Source organism: Schistocerca cancellata, chromosome 1 (assembly GCF_023864275.1).
Source record: "Schistocerca cancellata isolate TAMUIC-IGC-003103 chromosome 1, iqSchCanc2.1, whole genome shotgun sequence".
NCBI lineage: Eukaryota > Metazoa > Arthropoda > Insecta > Orthoptera > Acrididae > Schistocerca > Schistocerca cancellata.
In genome coordinates, this window is record NC_064626.1 from 174,438,326 (window position 1) to 174,464,528 (window position 26,203).

At 40.2% G+C, this 26,203-nt stretch overlaps 1 protein-coding gene across 1 annotated transcript in view; it reads right to left on the minus strand.

The window, feature by feature from the left end:
* Positions 1 to 26,203, minus strand: part of LOC126160489 (protein dopey-1 homolog) — a 328,138-nt gene that overhangs the window by 211,324 nt on the left and 90,611 nt on the right. The window contains exon 12 of the mRNA XM_049916952.1: positions 9,744 to 10,012. Within this exon, the coding sequence (XP_049772909.1) occupies positions 9,744 to 10,012 (269 nt within the window). The remainder of the gene's footprint in view (positions 1 to 9,743; positions 10,013 to 26,203) is intronic.

Sequence of the window (26,203 nt, forward strand, 5' to 3'; positions counted from 1 at the left end):
GAATGAATAATTTGGCCGCTCTGTGAATGAAACTGCATTGTTGCAAAATATGGCAACAGCACAGCACGTGGGAGAGAGATTCTCCCAGTCCAGTTTGTAACTCGCAGCTAGTTGCTTGAAGAGACAATGAATCTTATTAGCTACTAGCAGTTAATGGTGGGGGATGCGCAGAACGGCTGAAAATAGGGCTCCCTTTCAATATGACGCGAGCTATAATAGTGCCACAACTGTTCACTGCTGAACTTGTGTGATCATACACATTGAACATATGGATGGTGTAAGGTGCAACTCATTCAATAGCTGTCATATGGCAATTCATCTGTCATTTGCAGCCAACCCCTTTTACATTAAGACACTTACAGTGTCACCTATTGATAAATCTCTCCCCCCCCCCCCCCCCCCCCCCCCCCCCAAAGTGTTTCATCTGCTTGCATCAATAGGTCAATAATATGAGGTTTGTATTTGACATCATTCTGGGCAGTGGTTCTCTTCCTACAGCTTTTTGAAACTAGAACTTCAATTATGAACAACCTGTACAAAAGTGTCAGCGAGTTAGATGCAAAGCATGTATCCAGAAGTGTTTTCAAGAGATGTTGGCCCGGATACAACAAAATGGCTGAAAGATTCAAGCTTGTTGCTAAATGAAACAAATGGGATGATACATACTGCCAACATCTACATTTAGGATGGCATTCCCAGCAGTGGTTTGAGAACAATGAAGAGAAGATAGATGCCGAGTCAAATTTCACACCAGGGATTAAGAAACATTTGGCAACACTAGCACGAGGTATAGTATCCAGCTTCACAAAAGAAATCTACGTGCCAGCAATCATACTCATCACTAGACCACGGATTTTTAGGTCGTAAAAAAATGTGTTTTAGGCACCTAAAATAGGCTCCTTCAGTAGTTCATTTAGGCTATATAAAACCTAAAATAGGCTCTAATAAAAATGAAGCAGAGAAAATAAAAATAAATTAAAATACACAGTGTTGACAGTATGGACATCTTATTAGTCATTAAAACAAGGAGAATTAATATTTACACAGTTACAGAGCACAGCAATCTACAACATTTATGTTGAACGTAAGTCCAAATATTTTTGAGTTACTGCAAGATAAAGATCTCCGTAAAAAAGATGTGGCAATGGTTTAATTAATACATTCGTAGTTTCACATATTCTGATCATAGTTGGCTTCACAATAAATAACCAAAATCTTTTCTAGGTTTTCTAGTGAAAAACAGTGGCACTTGTCAGTCAGAATCAATTTATATGCTGAAAAAGAACGTTCTACATCAACAGATGTGACAGGAGCGTACTTCATTTTCGGCACATGTTGGACAGGAATGCTGCAGTCATGAGTGCTGGATTTTCCACTAAGTATGTCGGCAGCTGCACACAACTGCTTCAGGCCAGTGTTCTTGTACAAAACCGTTTGCATTTTTGCCCGTACTTTTTTCCCTACTTCACCTGGCACTTCATTAGTTTTCATTTTGACTTCTTCAAGCAAAGAAATATTGTCGTAGATAGGTCTCCCTGAGCCTTCTAATTGTGAAATTATTCTTGCCATAAATGTGTAGTGGGCCCTAATGTAAGATAAGTCCCGTTTTAAAGAAGTATCTTTGAGTAACTCGATTGCTGCAGTTACAGATGCAGATGCAGCATCCTCTGGTATATTTTCAACCACCTTCTGGACAGCTGAGAGATGCATACTATAGTATTCTGCTGCTATCAGCCACGTGCCCCAGCGGGTGACAACAGGCTCTGGCGGCAATGGGACATCTGGAAGCTGTTCTTTGAATGCCTGTATTCTTGATGGTGCCTTAACAAAAATTTTCTCCACCATAGATATTACTTTATTTACTTTAGGAAATTGTAGCCTTACTTGCTCTGCTATGTGGTTGATCCTATGCACTACACAAGTTACGTGCAGCATCAATGGGTAGAATACTTTTAATAGTTGAAACGGTGCTATCATATATGCAGCAGCATCAGTGACGGCCAGAAGCATCTCATTCTCATCATTTCTGTTTGGGTATAGCACCTTAAGCCCATTGTTCACAAACTGTGGTATTGTTTGTTGGTTAGTTTTTGCAAGCTGTTTTGAGTAAATCAAATGAGCCCTGGATGGAGCATCTGGATCTAGCTTGCCAATAATCAGGTTTGCAATGTAACGGCCACGACTGTCAGTAGTTTCATCCACAGAAATCCATATACATGATTCTCCAAAATCTTCTCGGATTCTGTGCAATGCAGCATTGTAAGCTGACTTCACATAATTCTTACGTAAAGTTGACTCTGCAGGAATAGACTAATGGCAGTACTTCTCAAGAAAACCTCTGAAAATAGGGTTTTCTAGTTTCCAAAAGGGGATGTTTGCTGCAACAAGTGCATGACACAAATCACTGCAGAACATCATCCCCCCCCCTCCCCCCCCCCCCCCCTGAAGGATTCACCAGATTTTTGGTTAAAAGAGTTTGCTTCAATTTTGACTTTCGTTCAACATTAGCTTTATGTGAGATTCCATCTGCATGCTGAGTTAAGTGAGATTTCTTAACACTCGAAACCTAATACGAGAGAAAAGGGAAATGCAGTTTAGAATCGCATATCAAGAGTATTTCGTATTACTAAAGGATAGCGATAAAAAAGAATCCTAAGTGACAGGAAAATAAGAAGTCTAAGAAAAACAACTAACCTTGTTGCATGCTTGGCAGAAAATAATTTTCCCATCTGTTGTATAATGCGGAAAATCTTGCAGCCACTGCCTTATATGAGAAGACTTTGAACTAGCTGTTTTCGGCATGGCATAGTATTCTCACACAGAAACTAGAATTTATTTTGCACTTAGAACGTCAGTTAATACGTCGGTCGCTACACAATGTACTCATTTGTTTTCGCTGGGAAAAAGTGAACGATGACCTGTTTTTTTTCCCTTTTACTGCGGTGCATGGGAGCGGTAGGGGAAGTACCGTACTCATTGCTGGACATATGGCACCTGACACATGGCCGTCCCTTCTGAACAAGCGAATGGAATCTACCGGTGCTTCAGATGAAAACATCTCACTACTGGCAAATTATTTTTCGAACCGGAAAATTCACTTACAATACCCTTCTCGAAACAGAGTAGTTTGATAGGACTGCCTCTAGACAGCAGTGAGAAAATGCGCGAAGGGCAGTAATTTAGCTATAGAGGGCGTCTACGATTAACATTGTGATGTTTTAATCCGTGCTCAGCTTAAGGCCTATGATACCGTTTCTTTACAAAAATACACAGCTGGCCAGAATCCTACGAATGAAATATTTTCAAATAAAACATTTAGTATTCACACGTTCGATTCTAATGTGTAACTCAAATCTTTGACCGGTTCCCATTCGCTCACCGAAATTAAACACTGTCGCGCACGGCGCGTGCTTGGATGGATGACCATTCAACCGTGCCGAGTGTTGTTGGTAGTAAGGCAAGCAAAGAAATTGTAAACATTCTCTAACGACCTTCGCCTTCGACGAGACGTAAAGCCCTAAGTTTACTTCCTTTTTCTAATCTTTGAAAACACGAGAGCTCTATGCCAGATTAACGAAATATGTACTTTTTAGGATTTTGATGCCGAAATAGGCAAAATTAGGCGTCAACGTCAAAATACACAATTTTAGGTCCTATAGAACTAACGGTATTCAGTTCAGTTAGTCATGAAACGCATAAGTACCAACTTATACGCAAATTGGAGCTTAGGAAAAAAAAATAGGTTTTAACCTAAAGATCCGTGATCTATTTTTTACATATGAATAATAAAATACCTATAAAGAGTATTTGGTATTAACAGGGATAGCGATATAAAAAAATAAAAAAAGACTGAAGTGTTGGGCAAATACGAAGCATGAGCGCATATCAACTAGCCACCTCGCTGGGCAGAAAATATTTTTTTCCATGTGTCGTATAGTGTGGAAAAACTTGGAGCTACTGTCTTATATGATGAAATAGGCACTTTTTAAGATATTAAAGCCGAAACAGGCAAAAATAGGCACTAATGTCGAAATAGGCTGTTTTAGGTCCTATAGAATTAACGCTATTACGTGTAAGTAGTCATGAAACACATAAGCACAAATTTTTATGCAAATAGGAACTCAGGAACAAAATAGGTTTTTACCTAAAATCCGCGCTCTACTCATCACAAATGGACAAGCAGAACTCTAGGTCACCAACTGCCATGAAGTGTGGACAACTCATACAAGGTGCGATTGGAAAGTTTTAAGAATGGATCCGCTACTGCTTACTGGTTTGGCGGGCAGGTACACGGAGGGAGCAGAGTGGGTCATTACCTTGTCCTTGAATGCCCTCTGACAGGAAACTGCGTTTCCTTTATTCAGCTCATTGTGGCAGCTGGTTGAGTGTGGGTCTGTTAGGGCTTGTGGCCGGATTCTGTCTGTGTGAAAATGGACATAAAAATGGAGCAACGAGTTTGTGTGAAATTTTGTTTTAAAACCAGTAAATCAGCTTCTGAGACTTACAAACTATTAAGAACAGCTTTTGGAGATAATTGTATGAGCCAGTCAAATGTTTTTGTCTGGTTCAACAGATTTAAAACGGCCGCAAATCATTTGAAGACGAACCACCGCCCGGCCGTCCCTCCACCTCAAAAATGAATGAAAATGTTGTGGAAGTTCATGACTTAATGCGCTCTGATCATAGACTTACAATTAGGCAGATGGCTGATGAACTTAATTTAAGTTTCTATGCAGTTCAGTCCATTTTAACTGAAGATCTGAACAAGCGTCATGTGTCCGCAAAATTCATTCCAAAAGTGTTGTCAAGTGACCAGAGACAATATGGACTTGAAGTGTGCCAAGAACTGAATAATTAGACTAAAAATGACCCAATTTGTTAAATAGGGTAATTACATGTGATGAATTGTGGGTATATGGATATGACCCTGAAAGCAAAGTGCAGTCTTTGCACTTGAAGTTTTTTTTATTACAGGTATCGTGCATCATGAATTTACCCCTGGAGGACAGACAATTAACCAGGAATACTACAAATGTGTCCTGGAGCATTTGCATGAAAAGTGCAGAAGAGAAGGCCTGCATTGTGGAACAACAGGAGTTGGGTGCTACACCATGACAATGCTCCAGCTCATTGTGCGTGCTCCATTGTTGAATTTTCGAACAAATTCAAAATTTCTGTGCTTCCACAACCGCCATATTCCCTTGATTTGACCCCTGCGGACTTCTACCTGTTTCCTAAACTGAAATTTTCACTGAAAGGGAAGCGATTTGAGTTGATTGAAGTCATACAGCCAAATACGGAGTGTGTCCTTAACATATTACAGGAAAAAAATTTCCAGGAATGTTTCCAAAAGTGGAACACCTTTGGAGTCAGTATGTTCAGTCAGAAGGGTATTATTTTGAAGGAGATGCATCACAGTAGCATCTGAGAACCGCCACTGTACAATTACAAGCCCATTCTTAAAACTTTCCAATCACACCTCATATGAATGCATCATTCAGCTGTCAGGGAGTCCTCAGTCCTCCCAAATGGTCCTTGAGAAAAAGAAAGGTGCCAATTGGTATTTCTGTGTTTATTACTGGGAGTTGAACAAAATTGATGTTATGAATTGTTATGAATTGATGACACCTAGGACTGTCTGAATGCCATGAGGTATTTCACTGCTATGAATGTGGAGACTGTACTGGCAGAACGAAGTTCACAAGATGGAGACTAGAATTTAATGGCGAAGTTCATAAGGCTGACTGGGAAAAAAGATTGCTTTCATGAAGAACCATGGTCTATATGAGTTCAAAGTTACACCACTTGGTCTGTGCAGTGCTCCAGCCATATATGAATGCATGATGGACAACCTACTTTGATGTCTTAAATGGACAATCTATTTTTGCTATCTGAATGGGATTATTGTTCTCTCAAAGACATTTGAAGAGCATCTAATGTGCCTGGCAGCTGTGCTGAATTGAGTCCATCATACAAAACTTTGTCTGAAGAGAGAAAGTGCTTCTTCACTGACCAAGAAATAAGTAAGATGGTTTTATATAGTTAATGGAAAAAGGCTCAAGCCTGATGCAGAAAAAGTAAAGTCATAATAGATTTTCCAACTCTTCTACATATTCAGGATGCAAAGGGTTCCTCAAAAAGTGCTCTCCTTATAGACGTTTCATAAAATATTTCAGTCATAATGCATACCCATAATAAGAACTCCTGCAAGGAATCAGCTAATTTTCTTGGAATGAGGTGCAAGAAAGATCTTCACGTATATTTAAGGAGGTACTGGCATTGTCAAAAATCCTGGAACCAAGAACTGATGCTAGTGGTTACAGAGTAGGTGCAGTTCTAGTGGAAATTCAGGAATAGGGCAGAAAGGGTTTGCACATACCTCCAGAATACTCTTTGTGTATCGAGTGGTTATAATTAAACTGGCGGTATTCCAAGGGGCGCAGTAGAGGCTGTATACATCGCTGGATGCTGAAACATCTTAGGTATGTTATTTAGTTGGTGCGCTCACAGAGTAGCCGAAAAAAATAATAGTTCCACTTTTCCCACCAGGTTAAAATATGGCACTCTAAGCAGTTATAACGTGAAATGTTTCCTGTTTTAACATCAGCTTGATGTTGGTCACTTCCTAACTAGTGTTGAGATCTTTTGCAAAGTGACTATTGGTGTAAAGGGTAAAAAGGCTGATGATTTCCGTACAAAATGCCTTGGCTATTGAGAAGAAAGACATTGCATTGCTGGTAAAGATGTTTAATCAGAATGACAGCAATAGCAACAATGCGTTGCAGGAACACCACCAACAGAAACAATTGCAAAGAAGCCCCATTCAAATAAATGGCTAAGGAATATGATGACGAAATTTTTATGAAAGAGGTGAATTAGGTGGTGCAGCAGAAAGAGAGGGTGCCCCATTCCCATGGTAGTTGTTGATGAAGTTGCTGTAGTTACAGCTAACCATACGGCACATGACTCAAATTCTGCAGTCAGTGCTCAAACTGTGTCACATGAACTGTTACTTATGAGGTTCTACTCTGCCACATGTTGTGCAAGAACATCCACTGCACTCAGCTTTAGTGACTGTGTGGTGTTGTTTAAGACAAGCTCCTTCATTCTCAATCCGTTTTTCTTCGAGAAGATAACACCTCATGGGCCTGTTAGGTGTACAGTGAAATCTGCATGTTTAAGGATGTCCTTGTGCAACACATGATTACAGATTTGTAAGAACGGAACTGTGTCCACACCACTATTTTCATGCAGGATGGGGCGACACCACACTGGCCAGGTGAAAGATTTGCCTCTCAAACTTTCAGTAATGACTGCGTTATCTCTAGTAAATTTCAAGATGTGTAGCCTTCCAGATGCCCTGACCTAAATTCATATGACTTCTGGCTGTGGGCACATCTGAAAGATCATGTCTGTTAGGGATGTGTCTGGACTACTCCTAATCCGAAGGATAACAATGACATATCATTCTGATTACACCGGATATACTATGAGCAACTGTCGACCATGTTGTGTTATGGGTACAGCATATTGCTGACTCAGGAGACCATACTGAACACATGTTGTAACTTGTGACCATATCATAATAAATGCGACAGAACCACCGTTATAATGTGTTTTATAATTTCTCCCCTTTTCTTACTCCCACACCACATTCTGACTACTTACAGCACAATATTTTCACCTGGTGGCAGATAGTGGAACTATCATTTTTTTCCAGCACACTCTACAAGTGCACCAATGCTTGCACCTATGCTTTTTTAGCATTCTGTGATGTTTAAAACCTGAACTGAAACACTCGGAACACCGCCAGTTTAATTATAACCACCCAGTACAAGAAGAATTATTCTACAACTGAGAAAGTGTGTCTCAGTTTACAGGGCAATCAGCAAGCTCTGATCCTATTTATATGGCAGACCAGCATTTATATAGCAGACCATCCACTGTTGTGACAGAACATAATTCTTTATGGCGGCTGACAAGCCTGAAGAAGCCATCAGGCTGATCATGAAAATGGGCACTGCAGCTTGTCACTGTTATATCTAAAAATGCACACATACACTAGGGTACCAACTGCCTTTAGTGGTATCTTTGGAAGAACACTACAGTGCTGGTGATAGCCCAGTCATTGCTGCATTGAAAAATACTGCAAATGATCACAGAGAAGGCCCAGCATTATTGAAGACCATAGAAGCCTTAGTGAAAAAAAGAAGTTGTAAAAAGGAAAATTTTGACTAATAGTTGAAACAGTGTATAAAAATACAGGGTCATTCTATATGATGAACCCATTTGCAAAAATTTTTATGTATTCAAGTACAAATCCAAAATGAAAAAGTTCTATAGTAATGAAAAGAGGAAATTTCAAAGTTTTTGGCACACAGCGGAGGGCGGACGGTGATGGTTTTAGAAGTGGCCGGTACAGTTCGCATGACAATAGGGCCATCATTCCGTTTCACTGTCAGTTGTGAGTGAAATGGCAACAGAGGAGTGCCAGGTTTCCTGCGTTCTTGAGTTCGCGAAAATTGAGTCGCAAATTGCAGTGCAGCAGGCATTTTGTGCCAAATTTGGTATTCAACCACCAACTCGCAAAAGCATTAGCCATTGGTTTAAGCAATTTAAACAGACTGGGAGTGTGTGAAAAGGAAAAAGCACAGGCCGACCATGTGTGTCAGAGATGATGTCAGACGGATTCAAGGAAGTTCTGTGCACAGTCCCAGTAAGTCCACCAATAGGGCCAGTTGAGAACTTGGAATTCCCCAACCAACTGTACGGAATGTTCTGTACACGTCCTACCGATTACAGGCTCTCAACCCCAATGAAAAAGAGAAGCGTCTATCATTTTGTGGTTATGTACTAGCAAGGATGGAGGATGATGCATTTCTACAGCGTGTAATTTTTAGGGATGAAGCAACGTTCCATCTTGCGCGCGCGCGCACACACACACACACACACACACACACACACACACACACACACACACAAAATTGTGCACCTACAATTTGGTGTCTAGATGCACAATGCCAAGATTGTAGCTTGGTAGGTGAACAGGGGTGGGATGGGGTTGTGTTGAAAGGGTGCGTACTGGGAGAAAGGGGCATGAAATGGGAACTATGAAGATGGGTTGGGGATGGGTAGCTAGGGACTAGGAGAGGGGCAACAAGTGTGCCAGCAGTCTCCAAACCCTCTACCCAACAGTTTCCCCTTCCACTGCCGTGTCACCCCTCCCAATCCAAGCCGCAATGGCATCTCCATCGTGTGTCACACTTCACTGGCTATGGTATCTGTATATTACAAACTTAGGCCATGCATCTGCCATACATTCCTCACACATTCCTATCCTCCAGTAAGTACCCATATCCTAGTTGGTCAAAGAATTTCTTCTGAAAGCTAGCAAAGTTTTCATTTTCTTGTGTGTTTGCCTGTCAGTAACTCAACACACCTGCTATTCTGTGTGTGGTCCCATTTACTCCTAATTTATCAATGCACGTAAAAGTATTATAAGGAGTTTACATTACAAAAAAGTATGCAGTAAATCTTGATCCATGGAAAATGGCACAAGATACTTGGTTAACATATGATTTGCCTCTGCCATTTGGTAATCGTATGATTTCTTAAAAATACTGGAAGTCCATGGGAAACTGAAAAGATCGTCTTTATAGATGTTCATTCAAATTAATTATTTCTCCAGTTTTATAAGTTATAATCTTACAGACCAGCCTTTTTCTCATGAAATCCTTCCTTACCTGTCAAATGATCTGACTGGGTGGCAGCCTGCACCCTTGGCTTCAACTTCTCTCCCTACGTGCCAGAGCAGTGAAAATTTCTCAAATGTGCTGGAGCAGTAATCAGACTGGTCAAAACTGATTGGTCCACAAAGAGATTCACCCACAACATCTTCAACAACTCGTGAACCAGGAAGTAGGTTGTGCAGTTGATGCAGGAGCTCCACACAGTGCACCTGACCATCAGGCTCCAGCTGACCAAGTTGATCCCAAAGTGCCTTCGCCACAATCTGAAAAAATGATTTTGCGTTGCTTTGTAAAACATTTTCTGTATGTGTCAATTAGTATTACATTTCATTTTTCAATTTTAACACATCATTGTTCTGTAACTATAAACACTGCCAGCTTTATTTCATATATCACATGGTAAATACATTCCAGATCATTTGTAATGAATCAAATAAATAATTTGCTTAGAGTCCACTGAATTCAAACATACTATGTCGCATTCTAAAGCCACAGCTCAATTTTCAATTCCATACATCGCCACTATGCTGCAATTCTTCAAAATTACTCTATTAAAAAGGGGCAGACCCTCCAAGGAGGCACACTCTAACACATAGATTATCATATTCTGCAACCCACCAGCCAGTGCTCACAAGTCTTTCCTTCTCATCGCGTACGGTAAGTCTCCCCTGACCCACGGTTTTGGGTGACTTTCCCAAAATCTATCCCTTTTCCTAGACCTCTCCAGTCCTTTTCCTTCACCCTTCTTCCTTCCCCTTCAACGCTTCTGCCTGAAGGAGGATCCATTGGCTCCAAAATCTTGCCAATCACAACAGTCTTATGTGTGTGTCCTGCTGCCGCTTGGTGAGCAGATGTTTTTATCTATCCAATTAAATAAAACTATTTTGCTTGTTACAACATCTGTCAGTGAGTTTCTGTGGGTTGTTTTCATTCTCTTCACTACAGAAAAAAGTCTCATACACAAATATGTTCATCCAAACATTGCTATGATCATAGCGAGGACTTTTAAAGTTGTGAAAATTTATGCTGAGGAAAAATTCTTAAAAAGCCAGAGAGACTAATTTATCACAAAACTAAAAGTCACAATGTAGCAGGAGAACAATGGTTCAAATCAGTGTCTGGCCATCGTGATTTAGGTTTCCCGTGATTTCCCTAAACTGCTCCAGACAAGTGCAGGGAGGGTTCCTTTGATAGGACAGGGGTGATTTCTTTCCTCATCCCTGCAGCAATCAGAGTTTGCACTCTGTCACTAATGATCTTAATGTTGATGGGACATTAACCCTAAGTTTCTTTCCTTCAGTTTCCACATTGTCTACATTATCTGAAATGGGATGTGAAAAAACATTATATTTTTTATTTTACTTTTCAAATCCTTGGAAATAAATCTCAAATTCATGCAGACGGTCAATGGTATACTTTGATACTATTCAACTTCCACTCTGTTCCCATAGTTAAAGATGACTATTTCGAGAAGTGAGTAGCATTCTTATTTTCTAGCGGTATATCCCAAAGAGAGAGTTTCATCTCAAATCTCTGAATTCCGTCAAACATTTCTCAAACTGATATGGTTTCAACCTGCAATACTATATTCAATACACTCATTTTGTGCATAATATCACTGAGTAAGGCCAAATCGGCTATCTACCATTCATTAGTCAGTGTTACAACAGGCTTAACACTCGTCTATTTCACTCTCAAATTTAGAAAATCTCTCAAGGACTTTACTTCAACTCAGCCAGCGTATTTCACTGAGATATGGCACACCATAACTGCTTTCCAGGTCCTCCAAAATGGCACTGAAATGGTGATGTCTGAGAGCATGGCTGCAGATGAATTCTGTCATTCACTCATGTTCACACTATCAACACATATATTCTCTAGGTGGAGAATGCAATGTATTGCAAAACTCTTATCTGTAATGAGTAACAATTTTACCATCTCTCATGAAAGTGCCATGAAACCAATATTCTGGCAAAACATAGCCACTGCACTATCTGTAGCCACAGAAGTGAGATTTTTCCATTGCAGACCCATACTGTCAACACTTTCTTGCGCACACACACACACACACACACACACACACACACACACACACACGTGCGCGCGCACCAGAATATTGGCACACGCGCGCGCGCCGGAATATTGGCGCGCGCGCACACACACACACACACACACACACACACACACACACACACACATTAGAGTATCTGTCCCATTGTAGTCTTTCACTGGAACCAATTCCAGCAGTTCTTCTGTGCCAAAGGAACTACTATCTACTCCATGTAAGCACTTTTGCTTACCTAGCCACCTCCTGAAGAGGCCCGTATTATACAATGTGATAATTAAAAGTTATGGCTAACTTACAACACAAGCATGGATCAATTCACATTTATTGTTATGAAACTTGCAAATATTATTTCCAGCAAAAGTAGAGACTCAAAATATAGACATTTCTATATTAATGTAAATAAGCAGAAAATATATACAAAGTTGAGCAACTGTAAAACAGTTCTGAACAAACATAACTGTCGTCAGAAACATTACCACACTTAATTATCAACAACTTATCACAGCTGGTCTTGCTTTTACATTCACTTCTAACAGGGCTTCATTACATAGGTTAATCTAATCACATTTTAAGCTGACAGTAACGCTGAATAAAATAATCAAAAGCCTGTTACTGATGAAGTAGGACATAAATTACAACAAAGAAAATGATTCTCTCACACAAAAAGCAAAGAACAAGCCACTGGGTAGCAGAAAACCTTCATTTCCAATTGCACATCAACAAAATTACCAGAACGAAGAAAAGATCATTAGGCAATAAAAGTTCAATAGAAAAGGATTTTGCTTTAATACAGCTGACAAGAACAGATATGATCTCTCACAACGAATTTCAATAAAATACACAGACTTTGCTAAACAAACATATTCTACATTTAAAAACCATGACTCCTATTATTTGGCAAAATAGAGGAAGGATACAAAATAGGAATTAAATATGAAAAGGCATAGGTCATAGGAGTCACTGAAAGAAACCACAAAACATAAAAACATCATAAACAGATGTTTTCTACCTAGATTAAAGAAAATTTATTTTAATTGCTATCCTAATTAGAAGACTAGGATCTACTAGTGTTATGCAATGTACAGGTAAGTCATTAGCATCACACTGTCAGAGTCAACAAACAAATAATTAGTTATCACCTGGTTAAACAACGTAAAATGGCCATATAAATCTATCTGTTGGGGAAGCAGGCTAAAATTTACTGGAAGACTTACTAACTTACTAAAAAAAGTGACTTTTTTTTAGAAAGAAGACAAAACACTTGTCTTGTTCAGTCTTGAGTACTGTTGCTCTGTCTGGGACTCTTATGAAACAGAATTAACAGAAGAGACAGAACAAAGAAGTTCAGCATCAGTCATGGACTGTGCACTGACAGGGAAAAGAGCAAAGTATTTATAACAGACCTTAACCTTTCTTTTCATTACTATCTGATAATAAAGCCCAAGACAAGTCACAAAGCTACAGACACACAAAAGAATCTTCTCAAAATGTAAAATACACACAACTTCTAGGTCTGGGAAGAATTGTAAATGGAAAACAATGTAGATGTTAACTTCTCTAAATTCTGCAAATTGTTTAAATTAATTTTGAGGATTCATTTCCACTTCTACACTAGCATTTAAGGAAATCACATGGATAATAGCATGTTTTAGGAAAGTAATCTGAGACACTTAAATTTCTCAGTTGCTTACAAAACCACTACACTAATCCACAGTTATTAGATTAGTATCACATGCATTTAAAAAATATACAGCAGGATACTGCTTGCTGCAAAAAAACATTCAATGACATTATCATATATATATTGTTTCTCGGTGGTGTTTTTGTCAGTATGCAATATCTCCTGCATTATTTAATCAAAATTAATTATTCAGATATCATTTTCAAAATTACATTGCACACTAATGACAAAAACTACACAAATAGTTTAAAGTTATTCTTTCTATTCAAAAGCTTTTTTTAATATCATTTTCACAAAAAATATGTAGAAGATGCCATTTACTGATGGTCTATTTAACTACCATGTAGGACAGCTACAGCAGATGTCTGGATTCTTTATGTACATGTACGCTATTACACAATTTCGCTCATACACATCAATACAAGAAATTCAGAAGATGCCATATGTTGACAATCTAATTTTACTATTATGCACAACAGCAGTTGGTGTTGTTTACTTTCTTCAAGCAACTGCATGAATAAAGTCAATCATATCAATGTTCATCATTTCAGGTAAGTACCATTTACTTTTACAATTGAGTTTATAACTTAATTTAACTTTTAAATCGTCATTACTCACAGCAACTGAAACATTACACTACACTTGTCCTAGCCCAAATGTCTGCTTGTGTCTGTGTATGTGCGGATGGATATATGTGTGTGTGCGCGCGCGCGAGTGTATACCTGTCCTTTTTTCCCCCTAAGGTAAGTCTTTCCGCTCCCGGGGTTGGAATGACTCCTTACCCTCTCCCTTAAAACCCACATCCTTTCGTCTTTCCCTCTCCTCCCCTCTTTCATGACGAAGCAACCGTTGGTTGCGAAAGCTTGAATTTTGTGTATATGTTTGTGTGTCTATTGATGTGCCAGCACTTTCGTTTGGTAAGTCACATCATCTTTGTTTTTAGATATATTTTTCCCACGTGGAATGTTTCCCTCTCTCTCTCTCTCTCTCTCTCTCTCTCTCTCTCTCTCTCTCTCTCTCTCTCTCTATATATATATATATATATATATATATATATATATATATATATATATATATATATATATATATATATACCTAAAAACAAAGATGATGTGACTTACCAAATGAAAGTGCTGGCAGGTCGACAGACACACAAACGAACACAAACATACACACAAAATTCAAGCTTTCGCAACAAACTGTTGCCTCATCAGGAAAGAGGGAAGGAGAGGGAAGACGAAAGGATGTGGGTTTTAAGGGAGAGGGTAAGGAGTCATTCCAGTCCCGGGAGCGGAAAGACTTACCTTATGGGGAAAAAAGGACGGGTATACACTCGCACACACACACATATCCATCCACACATATACAGACACAAGCAGACATGGTCTTTAAATATGTCTGCTTGTGTCTGTATATGTGTGGATGGATATGTGTGTGTGTGCGAGTGTATACCCGTCCTTTTTTCCCCATAAGGTAAGTCTTTCCGCTCCCGGGACTGGAATGACTCCTTACCCTCTCCCTTAAAACCCACATCCTTTCGTCTTCCCTCTCCTTCCCTCTTTCCTGATGAGGCAACAGTTTGTTGCGAAAGCTTGAATTTTGTGTGTATGTTTGTGTTCGTTTGTGTGTCTGTCGACCTGCCAGCACTTTCATTTGGTAAGTCACATCATCTTTGTTTTTAGGTATATTTTTCCTTCAGGGAATGTTTCCTTCTATTATAACTATATATATATATATATATATATATATATATATATATAATAATAGAAGGAAACATTCCACGAAGGAAAAATATATTTAAAAACAAAGATGATGTGACTTACCAAATGAAAGTGCTGGCAGGTCGACAGACACACAAACAAACACAAACATACACACAAAATCCAAGCTTTCGCAACCAATGGTTGCCTCGTCAGGAAAGAGGGAAGGAGAAGGAAAGACAAAAGGATATGGGTTTTAAGGGAGAGGGTAAGGAGTCATTCCAATCCCGGGAGCGGAAAGACTTACCTTAGGGGGAAAAAAGGACAGGTATACACTCGCACACACACACATATCCATCCACACCTACACAGACACAAGCAGACATTTGTAAAGGCAAAGAGTTTGGGCAGAGAGGTCAGTCGGGACGGAAGTACAGAGGCAAAGATGATGTTGAAAGACAGGTGAGGTATGAGCGACGGCAGATTGAAATTAGAAATTAGCGGAGATTGAGGCCTGGCGGATAGCGAGAAGAGAGGATATGCTGAAGGGCAAGTTCCCATCTCCGGAGTTCTGACAGGTTGGTGTTAGTGGGAAGTATCCAGATAACCCGGACGGTGTAACACTGTGCCAAGATGTGCTGGCCGTGCACCAAGGCATGTTTAGCCACAGGGTGATCCTCATTACCAACAAACACTGTCTGCCTGTGTCCATTCATGCGAATGGACAGTTTGTTGCTGGTCATTCCCACATAGAATGCATCACAGTGTAGGCAGGTCAGTTGGTAGATCACGTGGGTGCTTTCACACGTGGCTCTGCCTTTGATTGTGTACACCTTCCGGGTTACAGGACTGGAGTAGGTGGTGGTGGGAGGGTGCATGGGACAGGTTTTACACCGGGGGCGGTTACAAGGGTAGGAGCCAGAGGGTAGGGAAGGTGGTTTGGGGATTTCATAGGGATGAACCAAGAGGTTACGAAGGTTAGGTGGACGGCGGAAAGACACTCTTGGTGGAGTGGGGAGGATTTCATGAAGGATGGATCTCATTTCAGGGCAGGATTTGAGGAAGTTGTATCCCTGCTGGAGAGCCACATTCAGAATCTGATCCAGTCCCGGAAAGTATCCTGTCACAAGTGGGGCACTTTTGTGGTTCTTCTGTGGGAGGTTCTGGGTTTGAGAGGATGAGGAAGTGGCTCTGGTTATTTGCTTCTGTACCAGGTCGGGAGGGTAGTTGCGGGATGTGAAAGCTGTTGTCAGGCCTCTCTGCCCAAACTCTTTGCCTTTACAAATGTCTGCTTGTGTCTGTGTAGGTGTGGATGGATATGTGTGTGTGTGCGAGTGTATACCTGTCCTTTTTTCCCCCTAAGGTAAGTCTTTCCGCTCCCGGGATTGGAATGACTCCTTACCCTCTCCCTTAAAACCCATATCCTTTTGTCTTTCCTTCTCCTTCCCTCTTTCCTGACGAGGCAACCGTTGATTGCGAAAGCTTGGATTTTGTGTGTATGTTTGTGTTTGTTTGTGTGTCTGTCGACCTGCCAGCACTTTCATTTGGTAAGTCACATCATCTTTGTTTTTAAATATATATATATATATATATATATATATATATATATATATATATATATATAATAGAGGGAAACATTCCACGTGGGAAAAATATATTTAAAAAGAAAGATGATGAGACTTACCAAACAAAAGCGCTGGCAGGTCGATAGACACACAAACAAACACAAACATACACACAAAATTCTAGCTTTCGCAACCAACGGTTGCCTCGTCAGGAAAGAGGGAAGGAGAAGGAAAGACAAAAGGATATGGGTTTTAAGGGAGAGGGTAAGGAGTCATTCCAATCCCGGGAGCGGAAAGACTTACCTTAGGGGGAAAAAGGGACAGGTATACATTCTCACACACAAACACACACACACACACACACACACACACACACACACACACACACACACATAGCCATCCGCACATATACAGACACAAGCAGACATATGTAAAGGCAAAGAGTTTGGGCAGAGATGTCAGGTGAGGCGGAAGTGTGTGTGTGTGTGTGTGTGTGTGTGTGTGTGTGTGTGTGTGTGTGTGTGTGTATTATGATGACAAATCCTACATCATTGTAAGACGATCCCTGGGTGAATTAATAAATACACAGTCAATCAAAAGGAGACGAGGTACTGGCAGAAGTAAAGCTGTGAGTACCGGGCGTGAGTCTTGCTTCGGTAGCTCAGATGGTAGAGCACTTGCCCGCGAGAGGCAAAGGTCCGGAGTTCGAGTCTTGGTCGGGCACACAGTTTTAATCTGACAGGAAGTTTCAATCAAAAGGGCTGTTTGCAAAATTTCAAGAATGTGGCATCCAAACAGTGTCAGGTAATATAAAGGATGTGCATAATTAAAGTTCCAGTTTAAAACCACAGTAGAAAGAGAACCACTGCCCAGAATGACATCAAATTTGAACAGCATATTATTGATGTAGGGGGAAACGTCAGGGAACAAAAAAATTAAAAAAAAATAAATTAAAAAAGATTAATGAATTTTTTACCAATACAGGGCCCTCTAAGCCTCTTAATATGAATGGGATCAGCTATAAATCACAGACAGATTGCAACACAATATACTTTGAGTTGTACATTACACCATCTGTACTGTTCAATGGGCATGACTGCACAAGTTCAGCAGTCAACAGTTGTGGCACTATTAGTTAGACATGCCCATCCCCCATGGCAATGTCGTACCACATTGGATGGGAAAAATCAGTTTCTAATTGTCCTGAGGTCAATAACTGCATAAAAAGCAAAATTACATTGGCTTTTAATTGTCCTGGGACCATAAACTGCATCAAAAGCAAAATGGCACTGCTTTTTAATTGTCCTGCAGCCAAAACCGATATAAGAAGCAAAATAACATCAGTTTCTAACTGTTGTGAGACTTGCGCAAGACATATTCAATATGCTGTCCACCTCAGTTTCTGTCACAAGTTGAAACCAATAACGTTGTGCAATGCATGCCTTCAATTCAGCTATATTTGTAATTGGAGCAGCACTGAATACAACAGCTTTCAGATAATGCCACAGTCAGAAGTCACACAGAGTAAGGTCAGGTTATCTGGACAGCCACACTGTAGAGAAATGGCGGCTGATAATTCTAGCATTTCCGAAATGCCTCCGTAGCAGCCACTCATTGGCTGTGCAATGTGCGGAGGAGTGTCATTTTGCATAAAAGTTATCCTACCCACAAATCCATACTGTTGAAGGTTTGGAATGATGATGGTGCACAAAAGACTCTTGTAGCGTTTACTACTGCTGGTACAGGTAAAAGGACCTGCAGGACTCATACCCTTGAAAAAATACGGCCCATGATAATAGGTCAACCCATACCACACAGTGACCTTTGCAGAATGACTTGGCACTGGTTGATGTGTATGTGTGTGGATTTTCAGTTGCCTATAAGCTGCAATTTTGCGCACTGATGTGTCATACGGACACGACAATGGAGAGGAAAATGGGCTGCTTCCGTCCACAGAGTGTTCCATGGCCAAACATTGTCCAGTTCCATGCGAGCAATAAATTTCAAAGTGAATATTTGTCTTGCTGGAAGATCAGTCGGAAGCAATTCCTGAACATGGATGAATTTGTGTAGATAGCAATGTACGATGTTTCATACGATTTTATGCACCATGCTCACAGGCATGTCCACCGTCTGGGCAATTCCCCATACACTGCATGTTACACACCACCACCTGACCCTTCCTGCAATGCAGTGGCCTTACACCTGACAGATGTAGGATCGACTGCTTTCCCCCCTCTGCCACATTGCACTTCAAACGAATCTGTCTGTTCAAATTTCATAATCATTTTCTCCAACCCATAGCAGATGCCGGACCAATGCCTTTTTTCATACTCCTGAGCACCCAGAACTTCTGCTGGGATACTGGTCCACAGTGACCGTTCTTGTACAACAGCTTTACCAGCAGCATGCAATCCTCCATAGAGACAGTCATGTTGGGTGTCTTGGATGCAACCTGAGGCCATGTGCCAAGCTGTCAGTCGGTGTCCATATTCTGTCACTTACAGTACCATCTACTGATCAAATTTACTTTTTTTTCCCCACAATGTTTCCCCCAGCATCAATAACATGCAGCACTAACGTGATATTATACTGAGCAGCAGTTCCCTATCTACAACATTTTGTAACTGGAACTTTAATTACGGACATGAAATATTGTATAAGTCATACAAATATTGTGTAATGTTAAAATCAGACAAGTGTGAGCTCTTGTACAGTAATTTTAAGCTGACACGGCCTCTCAAATGACTCTTATACAAATTTCCCTTCCACATACCATTTGCATAAGGAAAGGAAAAGAGGATCAACCATACTGCTTAACTTTTTATTTTCCAAAACACTAAGAACATCAGCATGGAAGAGAATAAAAGTAGACGCAGAACATATAAACATTTAACATCTACATTTACCTCTAAATGGATTCTCTGCAAATCATATTTCAGTGCCTGACAGAGCATTTATCGAACCACCTTCACAATTCTCTATTATTCCGATCTAGTACGGTGTGCGGAAAGAACGAACACCTATATGTTTCCGTACGAGCTCTTATTTCCCTTATTCTATCATGGTGATTGTTTCTCCCGATGTAGGTCAATACAAAATATTTTTGCATTCGGAGGAGAATGTTGGTGATTGGAATTTCATGAGAAGATTCCATTGCAATAAAAAACACCTTTCTTTTAATGATGTCCAGCCCAAATTCTGTAACATTTCGGTAACAATCTCTTCCATATTTTGCGGTAATACAAAACATGCTGCCCTTCTCTGAACTTTTTTGATGTGCTCCGTCAGTTCTATCTGGTAAGGACCCCACACCACGCAGCAGTATTCTAAAAGAGAATGGACAAACATAGTGTAGGCAGTCTCCTTAGTAGATCTGTTACATCTTCTAAGTGTCCTGCCAATAAAACACAGTCTTTGGTTGGCCTTACCCACAACATTTTCTGTGTGTTCTTTCCAATTCAAGTTGTTCATAATTGTAATTCCTAGGTATTTAGTTGAATTTATGGCCTTTAGATTTTACTGATTTATCATGTAACTGAAGTTTAATGAATTCCTTTTAGCACTCATGTGGATGATCTCACACTTTTTGTTATTTAGGGTCAACTTACATTTTTTCACCATTCAGATATCTGATCTACATCACACTGTTGTCCCTTTTTGATTTGTTTATGAAGAATGCGATTCCAATTGTCTTTAATAAAATATTCAACTACAAGATTTTGGAACTTAAAGTGCAAAAAAATATTAATATAATATCTACTCACCATATAGAGGAGATGCTGAATCACAGATAGACACAACAATAAGACTCTCACAATTAAAGCTTTCAGCCATTAAGGCCTTCGTCAACAATATACCCCCCCCCCCCCCACACACACACACACACAACTCACTCACATGACTGCAGGCAACTCAAAACACACTGTGAGCAGCAGCACCAGTGCATGATTGGTGTGGCGACTGGGTGGGGATAAGCATGAGGCTGGGGCGGAAAGGGGGAGGGATAGAATGGTGTGGATGGTGGACAATGAAGTGCTGCAGGTTAGACAGAGGGCAGGAAAGAGGTGGGGAGGTGGCGGGGGAGGGGGGAGTAGAGACGTAAAAAGACTGGGTGTGAAGGTGAAATGACAGCTGTGTAGTGCTGGAATGGGAACAGGGAGAGGGTTGGATGGTTGAGGACAGGGACTAACGAAGGTTGAGGCTAGGAGGGTTATGGGAACATAGGATGTATTGCAGGGAAAGTTCCCACCTGCACAATTCAGAAAAGCTGGTGTTGGTGGGAAGGATCCACATGGCACAGGCTGTGAAGTAGTCATTGAAATGAAGGATATCATGTTTGGCAGCAGGGAGTTTCACTTGTTTCCTGGCCACAGTTTGTCGGTGGCCATTCATGTGGACAGACAGCTTGTTGGTTGTCATGCCTTCATACAATGCAAGACAGCGGTTGCAGCTTAGCTTGTAGATCACATGACTAGTTTCACAGGTGGCCCTGGCTTTGTTGAAATAAGTAATGTTAGTGACCAGAGTGGAGTAAGTGGTGGTGGGAGGATGTATGCGACTGGTCTTGCATCTAGGTCTATTACAGGGGTATGAGCCATGGGGTAAGGGGTTGGGAGTAGAGGTTGTGTAAGGATGCATGAGTATATTGTTTAGGTTTGGTGGGCAGTAGAATACCACTGTGGGAGGGGTGGGAAAGAGAGTGGGTAGGACATTTCTCATTTCAGGGCATGGCCAGAGATAATTGAAGCCCTGGCAGAGAATGTAATTCAGTTGGTCCAATCCTGGGTGGTACTGAGCTACGAGGGGACTGCTCCTCTGTGGCCGGACAGTGGGACTTTCGGAGGTGGTGGGAGACTGGAAAGATAAAGCATGGAAGATTTGTTTTTGTACAAGGTTGGGAGGATAATTATGGTCAGTGAAGGCTTCTGTGAGACCCTCAGTATATTTTGAGAGGGACTGCTCATCACTGCAGACGTGACAACCACAGGTGGCTAGCCTGTTCGGAAGGGACTTCTTGGTATGGAATGGGTGGCAGCTGTCGAAGTAGAGGTATTGCTGGTGGTTAGTAAGTTTGATATGGACAGATGTACTGGCGTAGCCTTCTTTGAGGTGGAAGTCAACATCTAGGAAGGTGGCTTGTTGGGCTGAGTAGGACCAGGTGAAGTAAATGGAGGAGAAGTTCTTGAGGTTCTGGGGGAATGTGGATAGGGTGTCCTCACCTTTGATCCTGATGGCAAAGACATCATCAATGAATCTGAACAAGGTGAGGGCTTTAGGATTCTGGCTTTTTAGAAACGATTCCTCTAGGTGGCCCATGAATAGGTTGGAATAGGATGGTGCTATGTGGGTGCCCATAGCCATACCCTGTATTTGTTTGTAGATAACGCCTTCAAAGGAGAAGTAATTGTGGATGAGGATATAGTTGGTCATAGCGACTAGGAAGGAGGTTGCTCGTTTGGAATCTGTTAGGCATTGAGAAAAATAGTGTACAATAGCAGTAAGGCTATGGGCATTAGGAATGTTAGTGTACATGGAGATGGCATTAATAGTGACAAGCAGAGTACTGTGTGGTAAAGACATGGGAACTGTGGAGAGTCAGTGGAGGAAATGGTTGGTATCTTTTATATAGGAGGGTAGGTTCTGGGTAATCGGAGGAAGATGTAGGTCTATGAGAGCAGAGATTCCCTCAGTGGGGGCACAGTAACCAGTCACAATGAGGCGGCCTGGGTGGTTAGGTTTATGGACTTTAGAAACCATGTAAAAGGTAGAGTGGCGGGGGTGAGTAGAGAGATGGACTCCAGGGAAAGGTTCTGGGATGGGCCTGCGGATTTGAGTAGTGACTGGAGATCCAGCTGGATTTCTGGAATGAGGTCACTGTGGCAAAGTTTGTAGGTGGAAATATATGACAGCTGGCGGAGTCCTTCTGTCAGGTAATCCTTCTGTCAGGTAATCCTTACAGCAGTGGTGGAGCCTTTGTTCACTGGTAGGATTATAAGGTTGGAATCAGTTTTCAGATGGTGGACTGCGGTTCTTTCCACAGATGTAAGGTTAGTTTGCATGTTGAGGGATTTGGGGAAGGATAGTGAGGCAAGGTTCGAGGTTAAAAAATTCTGGAAAGTTAAAAGGGGTGATCACCCCCTAAAAACTAATCCTGACCTGCAGACAATGGCTCCACCAGTTGAGGAGAAGCCTCAAGACTAGTGGCCTGTGGCCTGAATGGAACAGTCAAAGCTCATTACTTCGCTTGCATTAGAATTGTTTATTTTGGACATCGCCCTTTGCTTGTGACACATTTATGTAATTCTCAAAGTTAAGTATTGTCATTTACTTTTCGTAATAAAACTGATTAATATGATTTGTTTAAATTGTTGTACAGCGATCCAAAAAAGCAGGTTTCCTAGACACCCCATATTCGACAACTAGGCAGGATTCAACATTTGGCGATGAGGAAGGGATCAAATGTTGAATCCTACCTAGTTGTTGAATATGGGGCGTCTAGGAAAATTGCTTTCTTGGATCGCTAGATAACAATTTAAACAAATTGTATTAACGAGTTTTATTACAAAAAGTAAATTACAATACTTAACTTTGAGAATTACATAGATGGGTCACAAGCAAAGGGTGACACCTGAAATAAAGAAGCTTCTTCAGTATAACAATTCTAATACAAGCAAAGTAATGAGCTTTGATTCTATTCAGGTCATTAGTCTTGAGGCTTCTCCTAGACTTGGCCACAAACAGTTGGGCATGGTGCTTTTGTTCTCTTCACATAGAGGCCGTTGCTGTCGCCTTATCGTCCTGGAGAGGCGTTGGTCAGTGAGCAATTGGCTGACTTCTTCTCAGAACCCTCTCTGGTCTATCACTCCCGACTGGTGTGCCAGCGCTTGACTTTATGCCATAACATGGACTGAATGGTGAAATGGAGGTTTACTCATCTCAGTTCTCAAATAATTTCATTTGCTATACTGAAGACAAGTCAAGACTTATAATGAAACATTCTTTTAAAGAGTAATACAACACTTTTATGTTATTTTAGACATCTTACTGTGATATAGTCATATATTCACTATAGTTTTCATAGTCTAAAGAAATGTAAAATTACCTTTTTAAAACTATGGAACAGTCCATTATCCCATAACCTTCCACTGATGAAAAAATTAACTATTCCTTGACGTCTCAGGATTTCTCCTATCAAACTCTCACTTCTTTTAGTCAAGATGTTTCATATATGTCCTTTTTCCCCAATTCAGTCCAGTACTTCTTCATCAGATGTCTGATCTACCCACCTAACCTCCAATGCTCTTCTATAGCATGACATTTACAAAGCTTCTATTCTCTGCTACACTGTGATGTTTGTCACCCACATTTCACACTTTCATAAAACACTACAGTCCAAACAAATATTTTCAGGAGATACTTCCTAACGCTTAATTTATATTCAACACAAGTGCACCTGGCAATACTTTGCAATATGGGAATTAGATACACATCCTGACCTGACGATTCAGATCTGCGATGGTATTCTACTCAAATGCCAATTCCCCCTCCCCCCCTTTCTGTCCATCTCCTCTCCCCCCCCCCCCCCCCTCCTTCCTCTCACTGACCTTGTCACTTGTTGATAGTTACTGCAAACTAAACCTTGAGTGGGATTTGAAGTCACTTTGAACGAATAGGTAAACTGGTTGGGATCATTGGTTACAGGATATGAAGAGTATAAGAGAGATCATTCCAGCTGGTGGATCTATGATGATAGTGGGTTTAATGATAGCATTTCACAGTTTTAATTTGCAGATGCATAGTATTACAAACTTTCGGACAATTCAAATTCTGCAATGGTATTCTACTCAAATACCAATTAAGGCATAAATAGAACTTTAATGTATTCTGTTAAGAAAACAAAACAATACACTGTTATGTTTACAATTTCTGTTTAAAATTATATACAAGGAAAACAAATATAAATGGGATAAATAATAGTATAAATGCCCTATTACCACAGTTAAAACTGACAGTGGGAAACAAAAAAAACTGAACTGCACATATTCACAGCACAGCTGAGCACCTTCTTTCTCGCAGTTGGTTAATAAAAATAAAAAAGTATACTGTTGTTAAAAAGAATATATTGCCTATGTCTGTCTGGTTGTTTATTAGAATTACAAAAATTATCAATTTTTGACAATATATTGACAGTATAATGTAACTGGATAGATGAAAAAATCCACTTACCAAGCAGTGGCAGGAGAACACACGTATACCATCCGGTAAATCTCCCATGACTTTGGGTTCTGGGTGATTTTTCCAAACTCTACCCCTTTTTCTAAACCTCTTGAGTCTTTTTCCTTCACCCTTCTTTCTTCCAGTTCAACTCTTCTGCCAGAGGAAGGGGCCACTGGCTCCGAAAGCTTGCATTTGTCAACTTTTGTTTATAGGTGTGTTCTCTTGCCGCCGCTTTGTAAATAGATTTTTTTCCTAGCCAATTACATTATTTGGTTGTTTATTAGAGTATCATGTAAAAACCATAAGGGGAGTTAGAACGTAAAAATTTTTTTTTTAACATTTTCGGATTTTTATCTCATTAAAAAATTTGCGATTTTCCAAATAAAATGATATATATATCACTTATAAACTCACATGGGAAATATTTTATTTTATTTTTTTAAATATAACCTACATCAGTTGAAAAAAATTAAAACTTTTACGTGTATTGCTTCAAAATCTAACAAAATCCGAAATTTTTTATGTAGAAGGTTGTGGATTGCTGTGTTATAAAGGCTAAATTACGTGTTAGTATTGGTAGCATTGTCAAAAATATTATCGTATCATTTCATAGTATAAACACGCATCGTATGTCGAAATGCTAACTTTTTCCGAGGAAAAGTGACGAATAGATTTATTTATTGATTGATTTATTTAACCTGGCAAGATTACGACCATCAGGTCCTCTCTTACATCTAACCAGGCATTCTACTTATTTTACATTCATATGTTTTGGTAGGCATGTTAAACTACATCTAGTACAAAAAGTGAAATAAACAATTACAAAGGCACACTTGGAAAAATACTTACATACAGAGTTTATATTCGTAGATGATGAGTACTGTTATAATTAGACATTACGAAAGAGACAGATTTTAGATAGGAGTGCTAGCAGCAGGGAGTATGAGGGAGACTGATGGTGAAGGGATGAGAAGAATAGAGACATGATGTAACATAATTAAGGAAATATAGAGGAAAAGAAGATTGCATGGTTAATAGAGATAGACAAAGGGAAAGAAGAGAAAGGAGCAATATACGAGACACTGGCTTTGCTATTTGACAGAGGAGAGGATTGGCCTTGTACATTAATTTTGTGGAAAACGCTATGAGGATGATAGTACAAAATGCTTCAACTTCTTCTTAAAAACAACAAGGGATTGAATTTTGCGCAAGGTAAAGGG